Source organism: Pomacea canaliculata, linkage group LG5 (genome assembly GCF_003073045.1).
Source record: "Pomacea canaliculata isolate SZHN2017 linkage group LG5, ASM307304v1, whole genome shotgun sequence".
Classification (NCBI taxonomy): domain Eukaryota; kingdom Metazoa; phylum Mollusca; class Gastropoda; order Architaenioglossa; family Ampullariidae; genus Pomacea; species Pomacea canaliculata.
In genome coordinates, this window is record NC_037594.1 from 30,602,213 (window position 1) to 30,620,239 (window position 18,027).

Genomic DNA, 18,027 nt, shown 5'->3' on the forward strand with positions numbered 1-18,027 from the left:
TGTATGAAACTCTTGTAAACATTTTTAACAGTTCGGGTGTAAACCTCGCCAGTCGGCTAATGGGGAACCTCGCTAATAGTCTTGAACCTCCGCAGTAGTTGGGGTCTGCCGGGAAGTGTATGGATAACTGTATCGATACCTGGAAATAGTTCTGTCTAATAGAAGATGACTACAGGAAACATCAGCTGGATAAGCATCCTCGTAGGATGATGGCGGATATTGAAACAAGTATCACATGGCAGTTTATGATGCATCGAGGAAAAGACTCAGAACCTCTGTCCTGGTGAGCAGAGCTCCACTGACTGATGTGACAAGAGTTAAGGATTTCGGCGAGTTTTTCCTGAAATTTAGTATTTTCTGATCTGATATTCTGCTTGAAATGTCTTTACGAGCAGGGATATCTATATTTTGATTTTCGGTTACATTTTTCTTGATTTCCTTCAAACATTTCTGTGTAACCCTGTACGGTTGTCTTCGTATTGGTTTTGTTTTGCACTGCATGTTAGATACTGCAAAGGTTTACGAAAAATTTTACATTGGTATATTCCACTGAGTTTAAGGTCTTGATGACAAGAAAGGATTGTGCATTGGTTCCACAGCCTGTGCCAGAAGACTTAGTTGGAAGTTCTGGTCTCTGTGGGTTTGGGTCATTTCCTTCCTCATCAGCATTTTTATGTGGAGGTGTGTGCAGGTGTGTGCAGGTGTGTCGTCAGTCTGTACATGGGTGGGTGTTACACCACCAGGAGGTGATTGTTGTGACAGTCTGTGTATCGGGGGCTAAAGGTGAAATAATGTTGATGGTCTTTCTTTCTTCTCGCGTGTGTGTTTTTAACATTTGATGTGTAGATATCAGTATGGTAAATGCAGGTGTCAACAATGTAAGTAAATGTTAAAACTAAAGATTTACGGTGGACATAGTGAAGGGAAAAAAAACCGTTTTTGTTCGTTGTATTGACACGTACACCATTAGAGAAAATATCATTTTATTGTTTTTCATATCTCTCTCTCACACAGTTTCTCGCACTCGCATTGAAGATAAACATCACATTATTGTTTGTATCGCAAGATTTCATTTCGAGACTAGCGAGTGGAACGGCGATACAATCATGCGTGTCTGTAGGCAAGGTGAGTCACAGCCCGGGGGTGGGCTTCACCTGGGTGAGCAAGCCACTCACCACGGTCGTTGACAGTTCACATGAATAAACTGTCATGAATAAACATGTTGATAGTTCATGAATAAACTGTCGGGCCAAACTCCTCCCTCAGTTGCGAGGAATCGTTTAACCCTCTCTGTCGAAGCTTCAAGTGCAGTAGAATTGTAAACATGTCAAGTGCAATAAAATGTAAACAAGCAAAAGACAATAAAAACGAAGAATGAAGACGACAATGCGAAGGGGAAGGGGTAGCCAGAGGAAAAAGCAGAGAAGTACACGACTGGGAGGTGAAGTCGAGCAGACGATCGTCAGAGGGTCGCCTGGAGGCAGCACGAGCCCCGGGGCAGACGACCTCCGGGTCCCTTGTAGCTGTAATCACAAATTATTTTCCCAGCATATCATAATATGTTTACAATTCGATTGTCAATATTTACATTTCATTCAGTAATGTAATATACACTGCCTCCCTGCTCGATGTCGGGATGTTGACAACTCGTGAGATGATAATAAACATGTACAGGAGAGTGTGAGACCGGATCCCCCCTGTTTACAGCTGTAAATGCAATGTGAATGTACAGACTGTGACACCTGGGAAAGGAAGACTAAATGTTTTTCTCCGACTGAAACAGTAGCTTCTCGACCTTCGGTGAAGTAGAGGCGCTGGTAGTGTCAGGTGTCGTTGTTTATCTCCATCTTGTACTTGTTGTCGCCTGTCCTGATATCGGGTGAGAGCAGACGATCTTTGTACGTGTCCGTGTGTCCGTTGGTTGAAGACTGCGATGAGTCACCAGGACGTAGTGACGTAGTGACCTGTGACCTGTGAACCGTGAACCCGTCGTACTGTGAGGCGTGTCCCGACTGACACGGTGTATGAAGCAGGTGTGCACCCAGGTGGCAGCAGCAGTGGGGCAATGTGGTCTGACCTGACAAACTTTTATCGGCCTTGTGTTCGCCTTTCTTCGTCCCAACCTTCCTTCTGTACACAGCGCAACACAGACGCGCGCACAGCGGAACTGCAGTCTACTCACCTGGCCTCTCACCTGTACAGTGGGCTTAGTGTCAATCATGTGCAGGTGTACCGCTGGGTGCACCCCGATTTACTGTGACTGCAGGTCTTGTTAGTGGAACATACCAAAGACACAACCACTCGACATGTTTCGGTTTTTAAAACGCAAAAGTTCCACCCGCACCTCAGGTAAGAAGGGTGAGGCGAAGCCAAGGTCGGCGACGGTGTCGGATGGAAGAGGTGAACATGGCGACAAGAAAACAGCGGATGTTGTGGTAGAGACCGGCGCTGGCGTATCCACCCCGGCAAGCGACCCACCGGTGAATGGACATGGAGCGTCGGACGCAGACGACACGGACGACACTAAAACTGAGGACATCGATCACACAGAGGAGGAGGACAGAGAGAAGGATGAGGTCTGTGCGAGAAAGAAAGAAGGTGAAAGTACGGAAGCACTTGACGACCAAAAAAGTGACGAAGGGCAGAGCAAGTCTTTCCTCCTCCAGCACCAGGCGCACCAGACAGTTTACAAGGAAACCAGTCAAGCACCAGACACCAGTGAACACCAGTCACAAGAAACCACACCACCAGACACCAGTGAGCACCCGTCACAAGAAACTACAACACCAGACGATGGGGTAATTTAACCTGCGTGTTGTGTGTGTGAAAGAACACACTTTGTGTTATGGCACAAATCTCTCTCCTTATTTTCGCAGACATTTAATTGATAAGAAGTGACCTTTATGTTTGATATACATGCTTATCGAAGAATATCGAAAAAGATGAAAAATACATCAAACAAAGCTTCTATACGGTGTAAAATCTGACAAAATTTATTTGTTCTTTTCCATTCGTATAATCGCCTCTTCAAGCCTTTCTAAATATTCGTATTCTTTTTCTCCCGCGCGCGCGCACACACAAAGGCGGGTTGATGTGACGTAGTGCGTCCCCACCCCAGTTTGTCAGTTACGCAGAAGAGTGTCACGTGACATGATTCCCCTGGCTTAGAGCTTTACTCGATGGTCTTAATGTTCTACGCACACAGCAAACAGAACTGGTCTCAACACGGGTGCCACCCCATGGAGGTGGCTGTCGCCTGTCTTTACACTGAGAACTGTGGGGTGGGTGGCACTGACCTTTCTGCACCCACCCCCTGGGCAGGTGTGAAACCCTCGCCACTCACCCAACAAAACGACTTGGCTTGCGGAGGACACCTGTAGAAGCCTATAAAAGACATTTTGAATGTTCAGGTCTTATCGCGTGTGCTGGGGATCAAGTAGAAATAAAGAGATTGTCTTCACCAGATGTTCCCCGCCTCCCCCTTTCCCCACATTGTACATTCTGTCTGGTGACTTGGCGACTCTACATGGTCTGATATTTGTTGATTACCGGGAAAAGCCACAACAACAGTACCGCGCACAGAAAGAAGTCAAACTGGTGACGTCACGCTTGTACACAGAATCGCCTAATTAACAGGTTCCTCGTTGGGGGGAAGAGTGCAGTAGGATCTGTGTAGGTCCTCGCTGCACGCGCAGGTTTTTGTGTCAAAGACCGGACTTCTGGTGATTAAGATTTCGACAAGCCGAGGTTTTCTCTTGAACTTGATGTAGTCATTAGGACAGTTATAATCGTACATTATAATCAACATTTCTGTATCCGGCACCACGCGGCCAACAGCCACGAAATGTGTTTGCTGTTACATAAAGATTGGCGACTACTCTACAGGGTGAAGTCATGACGATGTGTGCAGTTTAAAACTGGGGGGTGAGAGGTCACGAACTTTCCTCCCTTACGAACTTCACGGGGGTCCTCGTTAAATAGCTAAAAATAATGAGTAGATATGGCCAGACCGTATATAGGTGAGGAGCAGTTTATATTTTGGTATCAATTGATGTATGTTGCTACACAACACGCCTTGTGTCTACACCCGACCGACTGTGATTGTGATTTATGAAAATATGGAATTCAAGTTTTTTTCTGTTTTATCAAATTCTTGTCAGCAACAACAGGAACAGAATTTATCTGACGACTGCTGTACAGTTGCTGACCTCTTTGTATGTTTGGTGGCTTGAGAACGTGTGAGTGAGTGTGTTGGGGGTAGAGTGGGAGGGAGTTAGCCTCAGATAATCACAACAAGAGCCGTTAAGCACTTGCTCAGGTCCTAGTAGTGAAGCCCTCACACCCTTGTTATCACTCCTGCTTTCAACTACTAATCTTTATACAGAAGTGAAGATATTTTTATTTTGTCACACGGTCTAATATGATTTGTTGTGTACCTCGATTATTCCCGGCTATAAACGGCTACAACCGTGTCAGGGAGACTTCAACACACGAGAGCAAAGTGTCGAGGGCGGAGAGACCCTTGCTTGTTTGCGTCCTTTATTTTCTCACTTGCGTGTTACATACAAGTATTAACAATAAGGTTTGTGAGTGGACATTCTCTTCCATTGAGTGTCGTCTGTTGTCGTCTGCTTTCACTACGAGCATGCTTGCAAGCACATATGTCCTGTCATCAGTCCAGAACTCCTCTATGTGCCTCACTGATGTTCAGTGTTTGTGTGTCTATGATTCAGATCCCGCGACCTCGAGAGCCCCAGCGCCGTCGCACGACCATCGTCAACTACATACCCCGGGTGTACGGGCCTCGAGCGGCGGACTATGAGGACCCCGGTACGATGTCGGACATGGACCTGCCGTCCTTCCAGCGTGGTGGCTACGCCAGAGCCAGCCTCCCCGTGGTGCGCAGTGCCTCCAGTTCTCTGGAGCGACCTCTGGGCGAGCGATCTCTCGGTGAGCAGCTTGGATCAACATTGGAACCGTCCACAAAATGACCAGAAACTACTCATGTCCACAATATCTGTGTTAATAGTAATGTCAGTACTGTATTGACTACATTAATGTCAATGAACAGTGATGTTAAAACTGTTCAAAAGGTCGTTGAAAAGGTTAAAACAGTGCAGACGTTGACCATCAACCATGATCACCCTGATGTCACCCCGACTCATTTTCTCTTCCCTCAAAATGTCTGTCATTGCCTTGCTGGGCGACAGTTCAATTTAATGCTTTATTTGGTATTCCTGATGTGAGTGCTGTAAAATGTGACTTAATCCCGGAGATATGAAGCACTTAGGACTCTTTGTCGCTAAAATGAAAGCACAACTGTTTTTGACCTTTGCCCTTTGCCAGGCCTGGTGTTCCTGCTGTTTCGAGACGAGACGAAGAAGGCCTTGCTGCCCAACGAGATCACCTCGCTGGACACGGTGCGCGCCATGTTCGTGCGGGCCTTCCCTGAGAAGCTCACCATGGAATTCCTCGACTCACCCAAGCGGAAAATTTATATACTGGAGGCTGCAACCAACATCTTCTTTCAACTGGAGGATCTTAGGTAAGTAGATACAAGAGGCAAAATAAGCAAGTAGACAGAGAGGCTGTGAAATTCTTGTATTTAATACACGAGGAACAGTCCCCTCCACTCAATAAAACACTGTCAGTGATGGGATGACATATGCCATCACCTGTAATGGCAGTTCCAGAAGCAGCAATAACAACAACAATAACTTGTATAAAACACATCATCCTGTCTGAAGTTTTGCTACCAACGAACAGCTTAACATACAACACAGGCCATAATTAACAGCACACACTCCAGGTGTTAAGGAACAGGACAAAACATTGAGTTGAGGAGAGCAGACGAGTTAGTCACACGAAGTCTTTGTGAAAGAGGAGGGTTTGAAGATGGACTTGAAAGTTTATACATGAGTAGTCACAGTTCGGTGACAAATCAGCAGAAAATTCGAAACTCGGGATCCGAAGAAGGAACTTCACGGAGGAATTTCTCTCATCTGATTCGTGCCACATAGAGATGGTTAAACCCACAGACCAAGAAACTCTTTTGGGGGGACAGGACATCAGCGGGGACAGGACATCAGGTCCGACAGGTCTGCTGGGGGCAAGACCATGAAGCTTGGTTAACATGTTGAGGAGCGGCGTACACGAAACCATCACTTGACTATACCACCAGAGAAGCACGTAACATACACTAGCAAAGCACCAAGTAACATCACGTGATCAGACTAGTAGTTTAGCATGCACCGTCACATTAGCACATTAGCAGTGTGAGATGTAAGATGCACTCATTAGCATACTAGCACATTAGCACACTTGCACATTAGGCTTGACACTTGTAATTATCATCTGCCTGACAGGGACATCAAGGACCGCACTGTGTTGAAGATTCACGAGTGCGAGAGCGCAGAACCTCAGCGGGTCAAATGCCCTCCTGAGGTCAGAGGTCGTGCCATGCAGCCTACTGCTCCTCCTCCTAGGTCCTCCTCCCGCCCAGGCTACTCCCCTGATTATGCACCTGTCCAGGTTTACCAAAGCCGAGAAGAGGTGAGTTGCATTATGTTACCTGTCCATTACTTCTATCATCCATTCCATCAGCTTTACTGTCATGTCCTTTGCAAGTAGGGCTTTCTGCCTTTTTTAGCACCACAATTATTGGTGAGAACTTCCGAGAGCCTTTAGCGGCAACAACAAACAAATGAGTGGTGACTGACCAAGTGTTTGAGTCAGCCAGTGGCTGAGTCAAAATTCAAGACTTGCGGTTCTCTTGGCACAAGGGGTTCAAAGAAATGTAATTCACCACACTTTTTAAAACCTCTTTTGTCAAATACAGTTTGTTGATTAAGCCTGATAGCGCACTCATATTAATTCCTTTGAGAATGGTTTGTATAAATACCAGTCTTTTGAATTTTGAGAGACGTCTGTTAATCTCCATGCTAGGAAAAGATGGCCTTTTGTACCTGTTGGTAGCTACACAGACACTTGTTTTACAAAAAGCAAAGCGAGAAACGTAAAAAATATTTACAAATTTGAATCAGGCTAATTCCACTCTCCTCTATTTTCTGTCATTTATGAACATCCTTTCTCCATCAGAGAAGAAGCTCCACATAGGTTTTGTGTTTTACATTTTATAAACATTCTCAGAGATACTTAAACCCTATGAAAAAGTTCTTTATCTTTGGTTTGATTGGAAACCGAATAAAGTGACTTACTTATTAAAGTGCAGATTTATCATTTTGATCTTTAAAATGTTGATGGCAACTATTGTATTATCTTGGAATCTGGAAAAGTAATTACTGATTTAACAGTGAAATGTTTGCAGAAAATAAGCAGTTGTGTGCTTTTGCAGACAGCATTTTGCAAGTAACACATTGTGACTGCTGCTGTGTGAACACCACTCACATTAGGATTCATAGGGCAGCTCAGTAAAACTGAGAAAGTGGGGATTGGTTCACAAACATAAGCAGAGTTGATAGTATTCACAGAGAGGAAGGTGAACAGTAGAGGGATATCTCAATAGATTGCCAGTGTGCAAGGCCGGGAGGATACAGACTAACATTACTGTAGTCAACAGTAAAGGAATTAATGGCTTTCAAGTCTACATAATTATATGTTGTTCTTTGGGTCATCATATCTTGGAGGATATAAAGGCTATTGAAATTTTCACCGTGAAGCAGCATGGTAGTGAGTGTGGACAACATGAAGTCTTCATGAGCAAGCAGAATTTCTGACAGGATTATCATGGATAAGACAAGAAGATTCAAAGATGACTATTATAATCACTGGGTCGGTGTGGAGTAGTTTTGCTTTTAATTTTGTCGGTTTTCCATTTCTGACAAATATTTCCTGTATCATTCTTTGCCTGCAAACTATCACCTACCTACCTTACTGCTTGATAAAGATATCTTACTGTTGCTCATTTTTGGTTGCTAATTAACCATTAACTTTTTTTTGCATTACTCACTATTTTCCTGTTGTGAACAGTTGTTAATTACTTCATCTGTCTTTTAAACATTTCTGACATAACATTTATATTCCATTTTAATCCACAAAACAGCTGTCTTTTGTGTGTTTGTGTTGTACCGTAAAATTCTAATATGTACTGCACGAGTGTGTGAAAGAGATAAACATGTTTGTGCACGTAAACAGCTGTGGTTTTTTTTTTTTTTAAATTTCGCTGAGCATACTGCATAGTAAGTGCTATGCTATGTACACAGCAGCAGCAATAAAAGAACTATTTCTGTGTGCTGCAGCTTGCCAAGGCACAAAGCCTGCCTGTATCAGTCTCTCACAACTACCAAGACCTCATGCAGAAAGAACGTGTCCAGTGGGAGTTGGAACAAGAGTACGCTCAGAAACGCTCACGCTCACGTTCACAGACTCCAGAGCCTGCTGAACGACCCAGGTCTTTGTCAACAGGAGGAGCAAGAACAAGATTTTCCCATTCACCAGACCGCCTTCCAACCCCAGACAGAACCCAGCATCTTAACCCTATCCCAGAAAACCCACGCCTTCTAGCCAATGGTTTTCGAGAAGAATTGGTTAATGGGAACAATTATGAGGGTCTCTCTGGGCGACATCCTCAAGGACATCACTCTTTGGGATCACCTACTGGTCACCACCCTCCAGGAGCGAGGGTACTTTCGCCTCCACCAGTAGGAGGGCCCCTTTACGACAGTGTGTATGCAAGCTATGCACAGCCTCAGGCATTCATTACACATAGCATGCGTGCTGGGCCATCTACTGGACCTCAACGGGCCACTGCACCCCCTTTAGATGGAAGTAAGTTATTTCACCTCATTTGTTCTCTAGCATTTCTGATTTTAACTCCATTCTTCCCAGCTCTTTAATCTTAAGCTTGTATGCTTGTCTTATTTAGCCACCCCCACCCCAAGCAAATTATTCTTCCAATTTCATTGACTTCCTGCAAATATCACTGTCTCCGATCTTTAACTTAACATTTTTACTGGATTTACTGTTGTCTTCCATTTTATTTCATGTATTTTTGTGTATTGTTTCAATCTTCACGTGATAGGATGGTTTGCAGAAAATTGTGGAAAGTGGACAATAAAATTCAAAACCTTCCATACTTACTTCCCTCATATGCTATTCACACTTTTTGTACACTCTTTGATTGTTGTATGATTATCTTTGGGTAGTTGTTACTTTGGTGACTGTTTTAATTGTATTTCTTAGGGAGTGGAAATAGACCGCCTCACTCCTATGCTTCCATGCCTGGAGGTGTGGCACCTGTTTATGATGGAGGTATACCTCAACGCTCACAGAGTTATCGGGTGCCATCAGAAAGAGATCTGCAAAGAGCACAGAGCAGCACCACCCACTACCCAGAGGCCAGGTAAAGGGCATCTGATCATCATCCTACTTCTTTCTTTGTAATCCTTTTATGCATGTTTATGTCCCTAACAGCCAATAATAATTGCTGTCAGATGTTTTATGTAGCACAGCTAAATGATAAATTTCAGTTTTTGATTTTGTAGGTGTGTATATCTTGCAGTGGCCACACTTATTTTTAGCAATCTTCAGGATTTTACACAGTACACTAAGGCAACTGCAAGTTTTCACATAGAATTTCTTGAATTTTTTTAAATATTTTTTCTGAATTTTGGATTAAGTTGTGATGTTTGACTGACATCATTCTCCAAATGAGGAATAATTGATTATTAACATTGGAAGATGATTGTATTCTTGTGTTTCAGAAACCGGATGGAGAGGATGGAAGCACAAATCGCCTCACTGGCTGCCTGGGTGCACAACTGCCAGACACCTACCGAAAATGTGCGACGAGGACCTGGCAGTAGCCGAAGTATGAGTAGTACACAGTCTGAGGGAACAGACACAATCCCTGGCTCCACCACCAGTAGTACGCTTGACTGCTTGTCCTGTTTATTGCTTTACACTTCTTGCGCAGGGTGGTTTTGGGGATTTTTTTGTGTGTGGCTGTGTGTGTGCATATGAATATGTACACTTTAGGATATATTTATGTAATGCTATTTTTGTAGTTTATTTTGTATGAGGTTTCTGCTAAATCCAAGGCATCTTGTACATAATGAAAATTTTAGTTTTATAAATGATACATAGAGTTAATAGTGGAAAGGGGTGTTTAACATGAGAAATAGTTAAATCCATGTCTGTTGTTTTCATTTGATATGATTGGTATTGATGTTGGCACTGTTCCGAACTGATGCTTGGTAGTTTGCAGGGAATATGGAAGAGTAGAAAAAAATTGTTTGTCTTTTCTTTACTTATTTCCCACATGCTTCCTACCACTGGCCATTCTGAAGAATTACCGTTGTCACTGACCTAGGTTGATGGTTTTAAGCTTAACACAGTCTTTTTGCATTTTTCTTTTTATAATTTGTGACTCAAAAAATGTTTTTATTAGGTAAAAAGAATTTTTTTTTTTTTAATTTGAAATAACCCTTCCCCCAAAATGGAGCTTGCCTGCACCTGCAGCATAACTGAAAATGTCTCCTGTTGTCTCTTCTGACTGTTTTCAGAGTTGAATGGGGAATCAAGCATTTCTTCCAGTGTTGCTACTAATTCACTAGATAAGCAAGGTTACTGCACACACTTTCCATTCCCTCTGGTTTCGTTTTATTAGTGCATTACCTATTAATATTCAGTTTTATTAGTGCATTACCTATTAATATTCAGTTTTATTAGTGCATTACCTATTAATATTCAGTTTTATTAGTGCATTACCTATTAATATTTAGTTTTACTAGTGCATTACCTATTAATATTTAGTTTTACTAGTGCATTACCTATTAATATTTCTTGTTCGTTATATGTAGTTTGTTTTCCTGCTTCTGCACTGCTTACGATGCATCTGGTTTTTTTTAATTTTTTGAGGGGTTTGCTTGATTGTGTGGAATTGTCTGTTTTTTTTGCCTGCATCAATAGAAGACTTTCATTATTTTCATAATGTCCTGCTATTCCCAATAGACTGTATAAGTACAGCGTTTTCTGCATAACTTTCCAGCAGCATTGTAGCATTTTTATCTCATTATAATTTGCACAACAGCAGTCTAAAAAATATCAGACTTGAAAGCACTGTTCCCCCTTTTTCACAGAAGGGCTAAGATACTGTTGACATGATAATTTTTCATTCCAATTATTTGTACTATTTTAAAAAAAATATATTTCTATCAGAGATGGTGAAACATGTGTTCGTAGTAATGGCAGCTGAAGGCTTAGCTTAGTTTGCAAGTAGTAAAAAAATAACATTCTTTATATTCTTCCATTCAATTCAAAATAGATTCTTCAGCTTACTGTCTCTAACTTGCTTAACTACTCAAATTCACATAAGTATTTATGATTATATAATGGCTATTATGACAGACATAAAGACAGAACAAATATTAGGCCTTCACCTCACTGTGCATGGGCTGTCCTGCCTGTTTGCATGTATCATATTTCTGTTAACCTACAATTTTTTCTTTATTCCTTTGTTTGGTAAAGCTTTAAATGGTCATAAGCTCTCTGTGCATGAAGGTCTTTTTAATGCATGATTGAAAAATGATATTAGGTAGGGTTATTAATGGCACATTTAAATAGCCAATAAGTATCTGATTACATTTTTTTTTGTTTTTATATGAAGAGGAAGCAAAGGAGGCATTTCTTTGCATTTGAAGCTGTTCCTTTGAAAACATCCATATAATTTCTATAAAGTTTCCAATAGATGAGGAAGCACCTGTTGAACTTGCAAGTTAGCCTGTGGCTGAAACACTAACACTTTAACAATCCTATTAAACACCAGTTTCAATAGCACTGCTTGTTAGAAATAGCATAAACTAGGATTTCTTTTGTAGATTAATTTTTTTCCCCCACCTGCTTATTGTAGCTTTCTTGATATTTAAATGTCCAGGAAGAAAGCCAAGTTCTCTGTGGAAGATTATTACTTAAGTGAGGAATGCAGAGATGATATGCTTTATCTTTGCTGCCTGGGTCACTGATAACTAATGCATCCCAAGATAACCATAAAATTATTGCCTTCTTTCCAATGAACAGGTCTCTCAGACATTCCATCAGCATCTTATTCACTGCCTCAGCCAGTGGTCACAGTAGATATGCGGGAGAAGATAATCACAGTCCAGAATAGATTGAAGGAACTTCGTAAAGACTTCCAGAGTCTTCGGCGGATGGAACAGCTCAACCAGGAAGCCATGCGTGACTCTTTCAATGATACTTTTGCCAAAATTAAGGTATGACCTATGTTTTGAGAAAATCCTCATCAATAGGCCTGTCAGACCTATCTATTTGCATAATGTGTGTTTACTAAATTTCTCTAAACGTTTTATGGTTACATTTGAAATGTCATTAGCAGTCTGTAGAAGACAGCTACAACAAAGACAAGTGACAAGGTCATTCTAGCCAATTAAAAAAAAAAAAGACATAGCTTGCTTGATTCACTATACATTTTTGCTGTTGAAGCAACAACAATCATCAAATCTCATTTTGGTGTTGACTTTAATTTCCAGAAAGTCATATTGGCTGTGCCAGGGGCAGAGAATCAAGTACTTTGCTATAAACGCCTACAAGCGACCACTCTTACTCAAGAATACTTAGATGAAAAAGATCGTGTTGAAAAAGAGCTCAGGTTAGTACTAACTTCAAATCTCTTGATCGCAGAAATAGAGACAGAGAAGTATCATTGAGTTTAACTGTGAAGTGACTTCAAAAGAAATGTAGTATTTAAGATTGGATCTTAGCTATATTTCTCAATCATTTTGAAGCAAATTCTATTTCATTTCAGTTGTCTGTACTAGCTATATACTTTAATCTCAGAAGTAAACAATTTAGGGTTTGTGAAAATGTATTTAATATGCAGGGAAATATGGTGACCTTGAATTTGAATCAGTCTCTGCATTCTGGAAACTTTCTAACATCATCCCACTCCCCAGAAAAGCTAAGCCTTAGTTGCTGAGATGGCATAAGCCCCAACAATCCACAATATAAATATGTACTGGAAAATGTAACAATGAAGCACAAGGTATAGGTAAGAAAATATGAAGAAAATATTAATCAGAAACAAAAAGTTACAATTGCAGAGGAAGGAAAAAATACCTCAAGCTAGTCCAGGCTGTAGTAAGGCTGCAGAAACTGTAAATGGAAGACGTGGTCTACATGTGGAAATGGCCTGATGCAGTTCTCAAACAATTAAAAACATATATATGGTGCAATTAAGATATCAAATTTAATGTAGATCCACAGCAAGAGAAAAAAGACAGAGGCCTCTAGGTCAAGGGACATTACTTTCAGCATCACCTTGGATGTGAACTTTTAAAAAGTCATTAAAAGGTGCTTAAAATTAGGCTTTACTTTTATAATGTCTGATATTTAAATTTTGTTGCAGTGACCTAGAAGCTAGTGTGGAAGAATTAAAGGATGATGTTCTTGCCAGAAGATGCCGTGTCAATGCCAATGATGTTGAGGCCATGGCTTTAATGTTGAGTAACATCACTAAGTCTCTTGCAGACCTCAAAGGTTGGTTGTGCATATGTATGGGTTTTGATTTGGTTGATTAATAGATATCTTACCTGCATAAATTTAATATTGTTAATAAATATCTTACCTTTTTGAGGTTTATATTAACCCCATGCAGGAGAGTAACAACAGTTATTTTGATTAATTACAGTGAACACTTATACATTTTATAATCTATGTAACTTTATAGCATATCAGTATAATATAAACAGTAATTACTTTATTATAAACCACTTCTTAAAAGTCACAGATGCTGACTTCCTAAGAGGAGAGATTTCTCTTAAAATTAGGATTGTCACACTGTATGCCCAGGGCACTAGTCCTTTTACCAGGAGCTAATGATTTGCAATAGCAGGAGTTTGTAAAAGACCTAACATCACAATCAGAATTGTAGAGTTTACCACCGACACTTTGGTAATAAAATACTAGCTTAAGGTAAATATAACAACTCAGTTGTAGCAGTAACAGTGAGAGCATCATTCAACTACAACTCTTCCTGTGAACCTTGCAAACTTCTAGCAAAACACAGTTTCAGATGTTCTCTTACTTTTGATTATTAACCACCAACAGCTAACACATTTCCTTAATAGTGTTCTTAATGTTTTTTGAGAAAAATTTTCCTCTAAAAACTAAATAAATATACTTCTACAAAGTACATTTACTTGTACTAAACAATGATTTTTTCAATACTGTTATTATCGTAGTCTTTGTATGCTGGACAGTGTTCATAATGTTACTTTGGCTGTAAGATATCAATTCATTTACCACTGGTATATATTGATGCGAGGCATTACCTTCATTTCTAACAGCACGTTTTCCTGACATCCAGACAAGCTTGAAGAATGTCATGTCAGCAGAAATGGAGATTGTCGTCAAAGAAGAACGGTATTTATAGTATCTGCTATTTTTAATGCTGGATATTCATGTACAATAAAGCTGCTAATTTCTGTATCACTTGTGGTCACATCACCTCCACTGCATTCTTGATCCAAATGAGCAGTAGGGATATCTGCTTCACCACAACTTTCTAGGATATTTTCATAGGTGCAAGTTTTGTTTAAAATTTGCTTTGCTGTATTCCACTGATCTGTAACAAAGTGTTTTTATTTTTTTTTTTCTGGATGAGCATGTTATGTGTATGTTATTTGACGACTAGCTTTGCAGCAGAACTTAATCATTTCAAACTCACTCACTTTTCTTTCCTGTCATTTTGACCACCTTGTCATAGTTCAGCTCCATACCATTCATGCGGCTCTCAACAAAGAGTAGCTGTCTCTCATGGTGACATAGCACAGCTTAAAATTCAAACAAACCAATTTTTCTAAATCTTGAAATGACTATTTTTACAGTCTTTAAAAATGTCTTTGAAGCAGAGATGCTGTTTAAGGATGATGCCATGAATAAGTTAACAGGGTTTGCATTATGTTGCTGGAATTTGATTTTTACCTTATAGTTAGAGTGTAAGAAATATTTGTGATGTTTTATTTTGGATGTAGATTTCTCAAGGAAGAGCCAGCAAAAATTGAAGAAGCATTGAAACGATGCAAGAAACTTACTGGCACACTTTACACACTGAAACGGTCAGTCAATTTTATTTTTTGTACTTCTATGTGGGGAAAACATTTTTACTGGATTATTTTACTTTTTAGAACTTCTTCCCCTGCATTTCATTGTTTTTTTCATATAAGTAATGTTTCTCATGTGCAGTATTTAAAATTTTAAAAGATCTCTGAAGTAAGTATTTAGTTCTGGTATCAAATCTACATCTGTCCAACCCTGACCAGATTTCGTAGTACACTTTTAATCTGTAGGGTCACAGACCATGTTTCATTCATGGGTTTTGCTTGAGAGTTTGTTTATTTTAACCATTATGTCACTGAAATAACATCTGAGTGCTAAGAAGTTATTTGAAATCCTACATAAAATTAGAGGTCTCCAAACCACACACCAAGTGATTGAGGACACTTTTCAGAATCAAAAGGTTACCTTGGCAGTCTTAACACCAAGATAGGGAACATAGACTGCTAGTAAAGCTGCAACATAGTGGCATTAAAGGCAATATGTGCTGGTGGACCAAATCCTACTTGCACAACAGATTATCCGGGGTGCTAGTGGACAGACGTAGCCAGAAGGTAGTCCTGGGATAAGGCATTCTACAAGGAGGAGTTCTTTGTACTTACTAGCAATCTTGTGCCAGACTACCCATAAAAAAAATCCCTGCTGCCCTTTATGGAGATGACCTGGTTCTCTGGTGCTTGGAGTATGGAACAATGACAATGTACTTGAACTTTTTGTATAAATGCATTCCTTTTAATTGGCTGAAAATTCATAAATTTTATTCGAGAAATGAATAATCAGGAGATCATCAACAATAAGAAAAAAGTGAAACTATAGGGTATTCATTTGTTAAGTGCTGTAACTTGCAGACATCAACAAGATACCTTAGTTAACTATAATATTAATAACGAAAACAAGGCCTGTTCTGGTTTTGACTGACATTTCTTCCCCCACCCCATCCCCAGAAAATAAAAGGCTGTCAGTAAATTTTGTATGAAAACTAATGCTTTATGCTATTGTCTGTGCGAATGTTAACCTTCAAGGCCATGAAGCTGGTAGGGTAAAGGAATCATCAGTCCTTGATAGATGAGTCACTTGAATTCATTTATGTTATCCTTTATATAAAAAAAAGTCACTGGTATTGTTTCATGCAGTTGTATCATAACGTACAGGATGATCTTTGCCTGACATAAACATTTCATGATTTTGACAGGATTGATGCTGGTTCTTTTGTAGTTGCACCAAGTGACCTGCAAAATTTAAATAACTATGCAATCTATAACATCATACATCATTTGCTTTAATTTTTCTTGGCAGTGAGTACAACTTGAATGTTTCTTTGCTGCTTTAGATTAGCTGCTGAACAAAATCAGTGTCTCCCACAAGTACCATCGCTGGCCGGAGAAAGTAACAAATTTGGGGAAAATGAGAAAATGGCTGTTCTAGAAAATATTCGTTCAATGGTTCCTGACCACAAGATTCGGGTTCAAAGTATGGAGGTAAGACTATTTTGGAAGTGTACAATTCTTCTAGAGGTTACATGACTCTAGTTATACTACCAAAGGTACTTCGCTGTTACTTTAAAAAAATTTGATACAATTGAGTGTACCCTAATGCTCCAAAAGCTAACATAGTTGCAAGTGTGTGTGTGTGTTTGTGTGCACGTGTGTGTGTTTCTGTAGGCTGCAGATGCCTCCAGAGAACGTAAAAAGAAGATAACTACAAAATATGAGGTACTGAAGTTCACTAAGACCCTTCAGACTGCTAGCAAATCTCTAAAACCATTATTCAATGTGCAGTCTACCATGCATGGGAACAAGGCAGTAGATGGAGAGCCATCTAGCAGAACAGAATGCATTGTGAAGGAGAACGCTGGCACAATTACAAGCCATTTCAATGAAAAGGGTAAGCAGCTGGTGTTACCAACGAAGCCTGCGTGCACACTGTCCGACAATGCCAGAACAAAGCTGAAGGGGAGAAGAGCTGTGACAGCAAAGCTGAGAAAGCATTATCAACATTTTCAAAGTTTGAACCAGCGAAGAGGACATCAACATCCACAATGCACACAGTAACAGCAACCAGCCAGACAGCAGTTTCCAGTAACGTTCCAGAACCTTCTGCAGAACAATCAGCAAACCAACGCAGCACAGCTCGACTAGCATTCTTCAGCTCCATGCAGTCAATGCCAACCTCTCTCGCTGCTCACACTGGTGATGGAAGTCTTTCTTCTCCCATCAGCCCTAGCGGTAAAATGTCAGGTTCTTTGGGATCCAATGTGTTGCAGGTGACAGTCTCACCGACAGCTGTCACTTTGTCTCAGGCCAGGTCATCAGGAATGTTTTATCAAGTGTCACCAACATGCTTGCAATCTGTACTCAGCAGCATTCCTCTCCCAAAGAGTCCAGCACAGGCTACCTCCCCAGATGCAGCTAACATGGAGGGTGGAGGGGATGGGTTCAAACTCAGGAAGGTTCCTCCACCCCCACCTCCTCGTAAAAGTAGTGCAAAATTTCCATTTGGTTATGCCAGTGGGTCCAACACAGTCAGTAACGGAGTCCAGCCATCTGATAGCAGCATAACTCCAGATCCTAAGAAAGCTGATGTCCGTAAAAAAGATGGCTCTGGACCAGTTTTATGCAAGTCAAGTTCCTTTTCGTCTTCATTGCCCCCTGGGCCTCTGTCATCAACACCAAAGCCAGTCTCCCCACAAAAACCGCCACTGTCCAGATTTCAGAAGGATATAGCAACAGGAATATATGCAAACATGAACCGACCAGATCTGCAAAACCAGAAGGTACCTGCTGACAGGATTCTAGACAGCATGACTTGTCATTCACAGGTTGCCGCCAGCACCAACAGGTATGATAATTCAGTCGTCTACTTGGACTGCATTTTTACTTTAAAAAAAGCAAATTATTGCCTTGGATGGTACTTAATTTTATAAAATTGCACAAATGC

General features: G+C 40.7%; 1 protein-coding gene across 8 annotated transcripts in view; it reads left to right on the forward strand.

Annotated features, from left to right (window-relative positions):
* Positions 1 to 18,027, forward strand: part of LOC112563803 (coiled-coil domain-containing protein AGAP005037-like) — a 59,670-nt gene that overhangs the window by 40,052 nt on the left and 1,591 nt on the right. For 4 of the 8 annotated variants that reach the window (XM_025238145.1, XM_025238147.1, XM_025238150.1 and 1 more), the window contains 14 exons: positions 4,734 to 4,950; positions 5,347 to 5,545; positions 6,366 to 6,552; positions 8,259 to 8,787; positions 9,202 to 9,361; positions 9,723 to 9,886; positions 10,524 to 10,583; positions 12,037 to 12,230; positions 12,507 to 12,625; positions 13,382 to 13,512; positions 14,322 to 14,397; positions 15,009 to 15,092; positions 16,421 to 16,568; positions 16,869 to 17,928. In XM_025238145.1, the coding sequence (XP_025093930.1) occupies positions 4,734 to 4,950; positions 5,347 to 5,545; positions 6,366 to 6,552; positions 8,259 to 8,787; positions 9,202 to 9,361; positions 9,723 to 9,886; positions 10,524 to 10,583; positions 12,037 to 12,230; positions 12,507 to 12,625; positions 13,382 to 13,512; positions 14,322 to 14,397; positions 15,009 to 15,092; positions 16,421 to 16,568; positions 16,869 to 17,141 (2,541 nt within the window). In that variant the 3' untranslated portion in view covers positions 17,142 to 17,928. Of the gene's footprint in view, positions 1 to 2,135; positions 2,799 to 4,733; positions 4,951 to 5,346; positions 5,546 to 6,365; positions 6,553 to 8,258; positions 8,788 to 9,201; positions 9,362 to 9,722; positions 9,887 to 10,523; positions 10,584 to 12,036; positions 12,231 to 12,506; positions 12,626 to 13,381; positions 13,513 to 14,321; positions 14,398 to 15,008; positions 15,093 to 16,420; positions 16,569 to 16,868; positions 17,929 to 18,027 lie in introns of those variants that run through there. The other 4 variants (XM_025238152.1, XM_025238148.1, XM_025238149.1 and 1 more) reach the window with 4 other exon arrangements.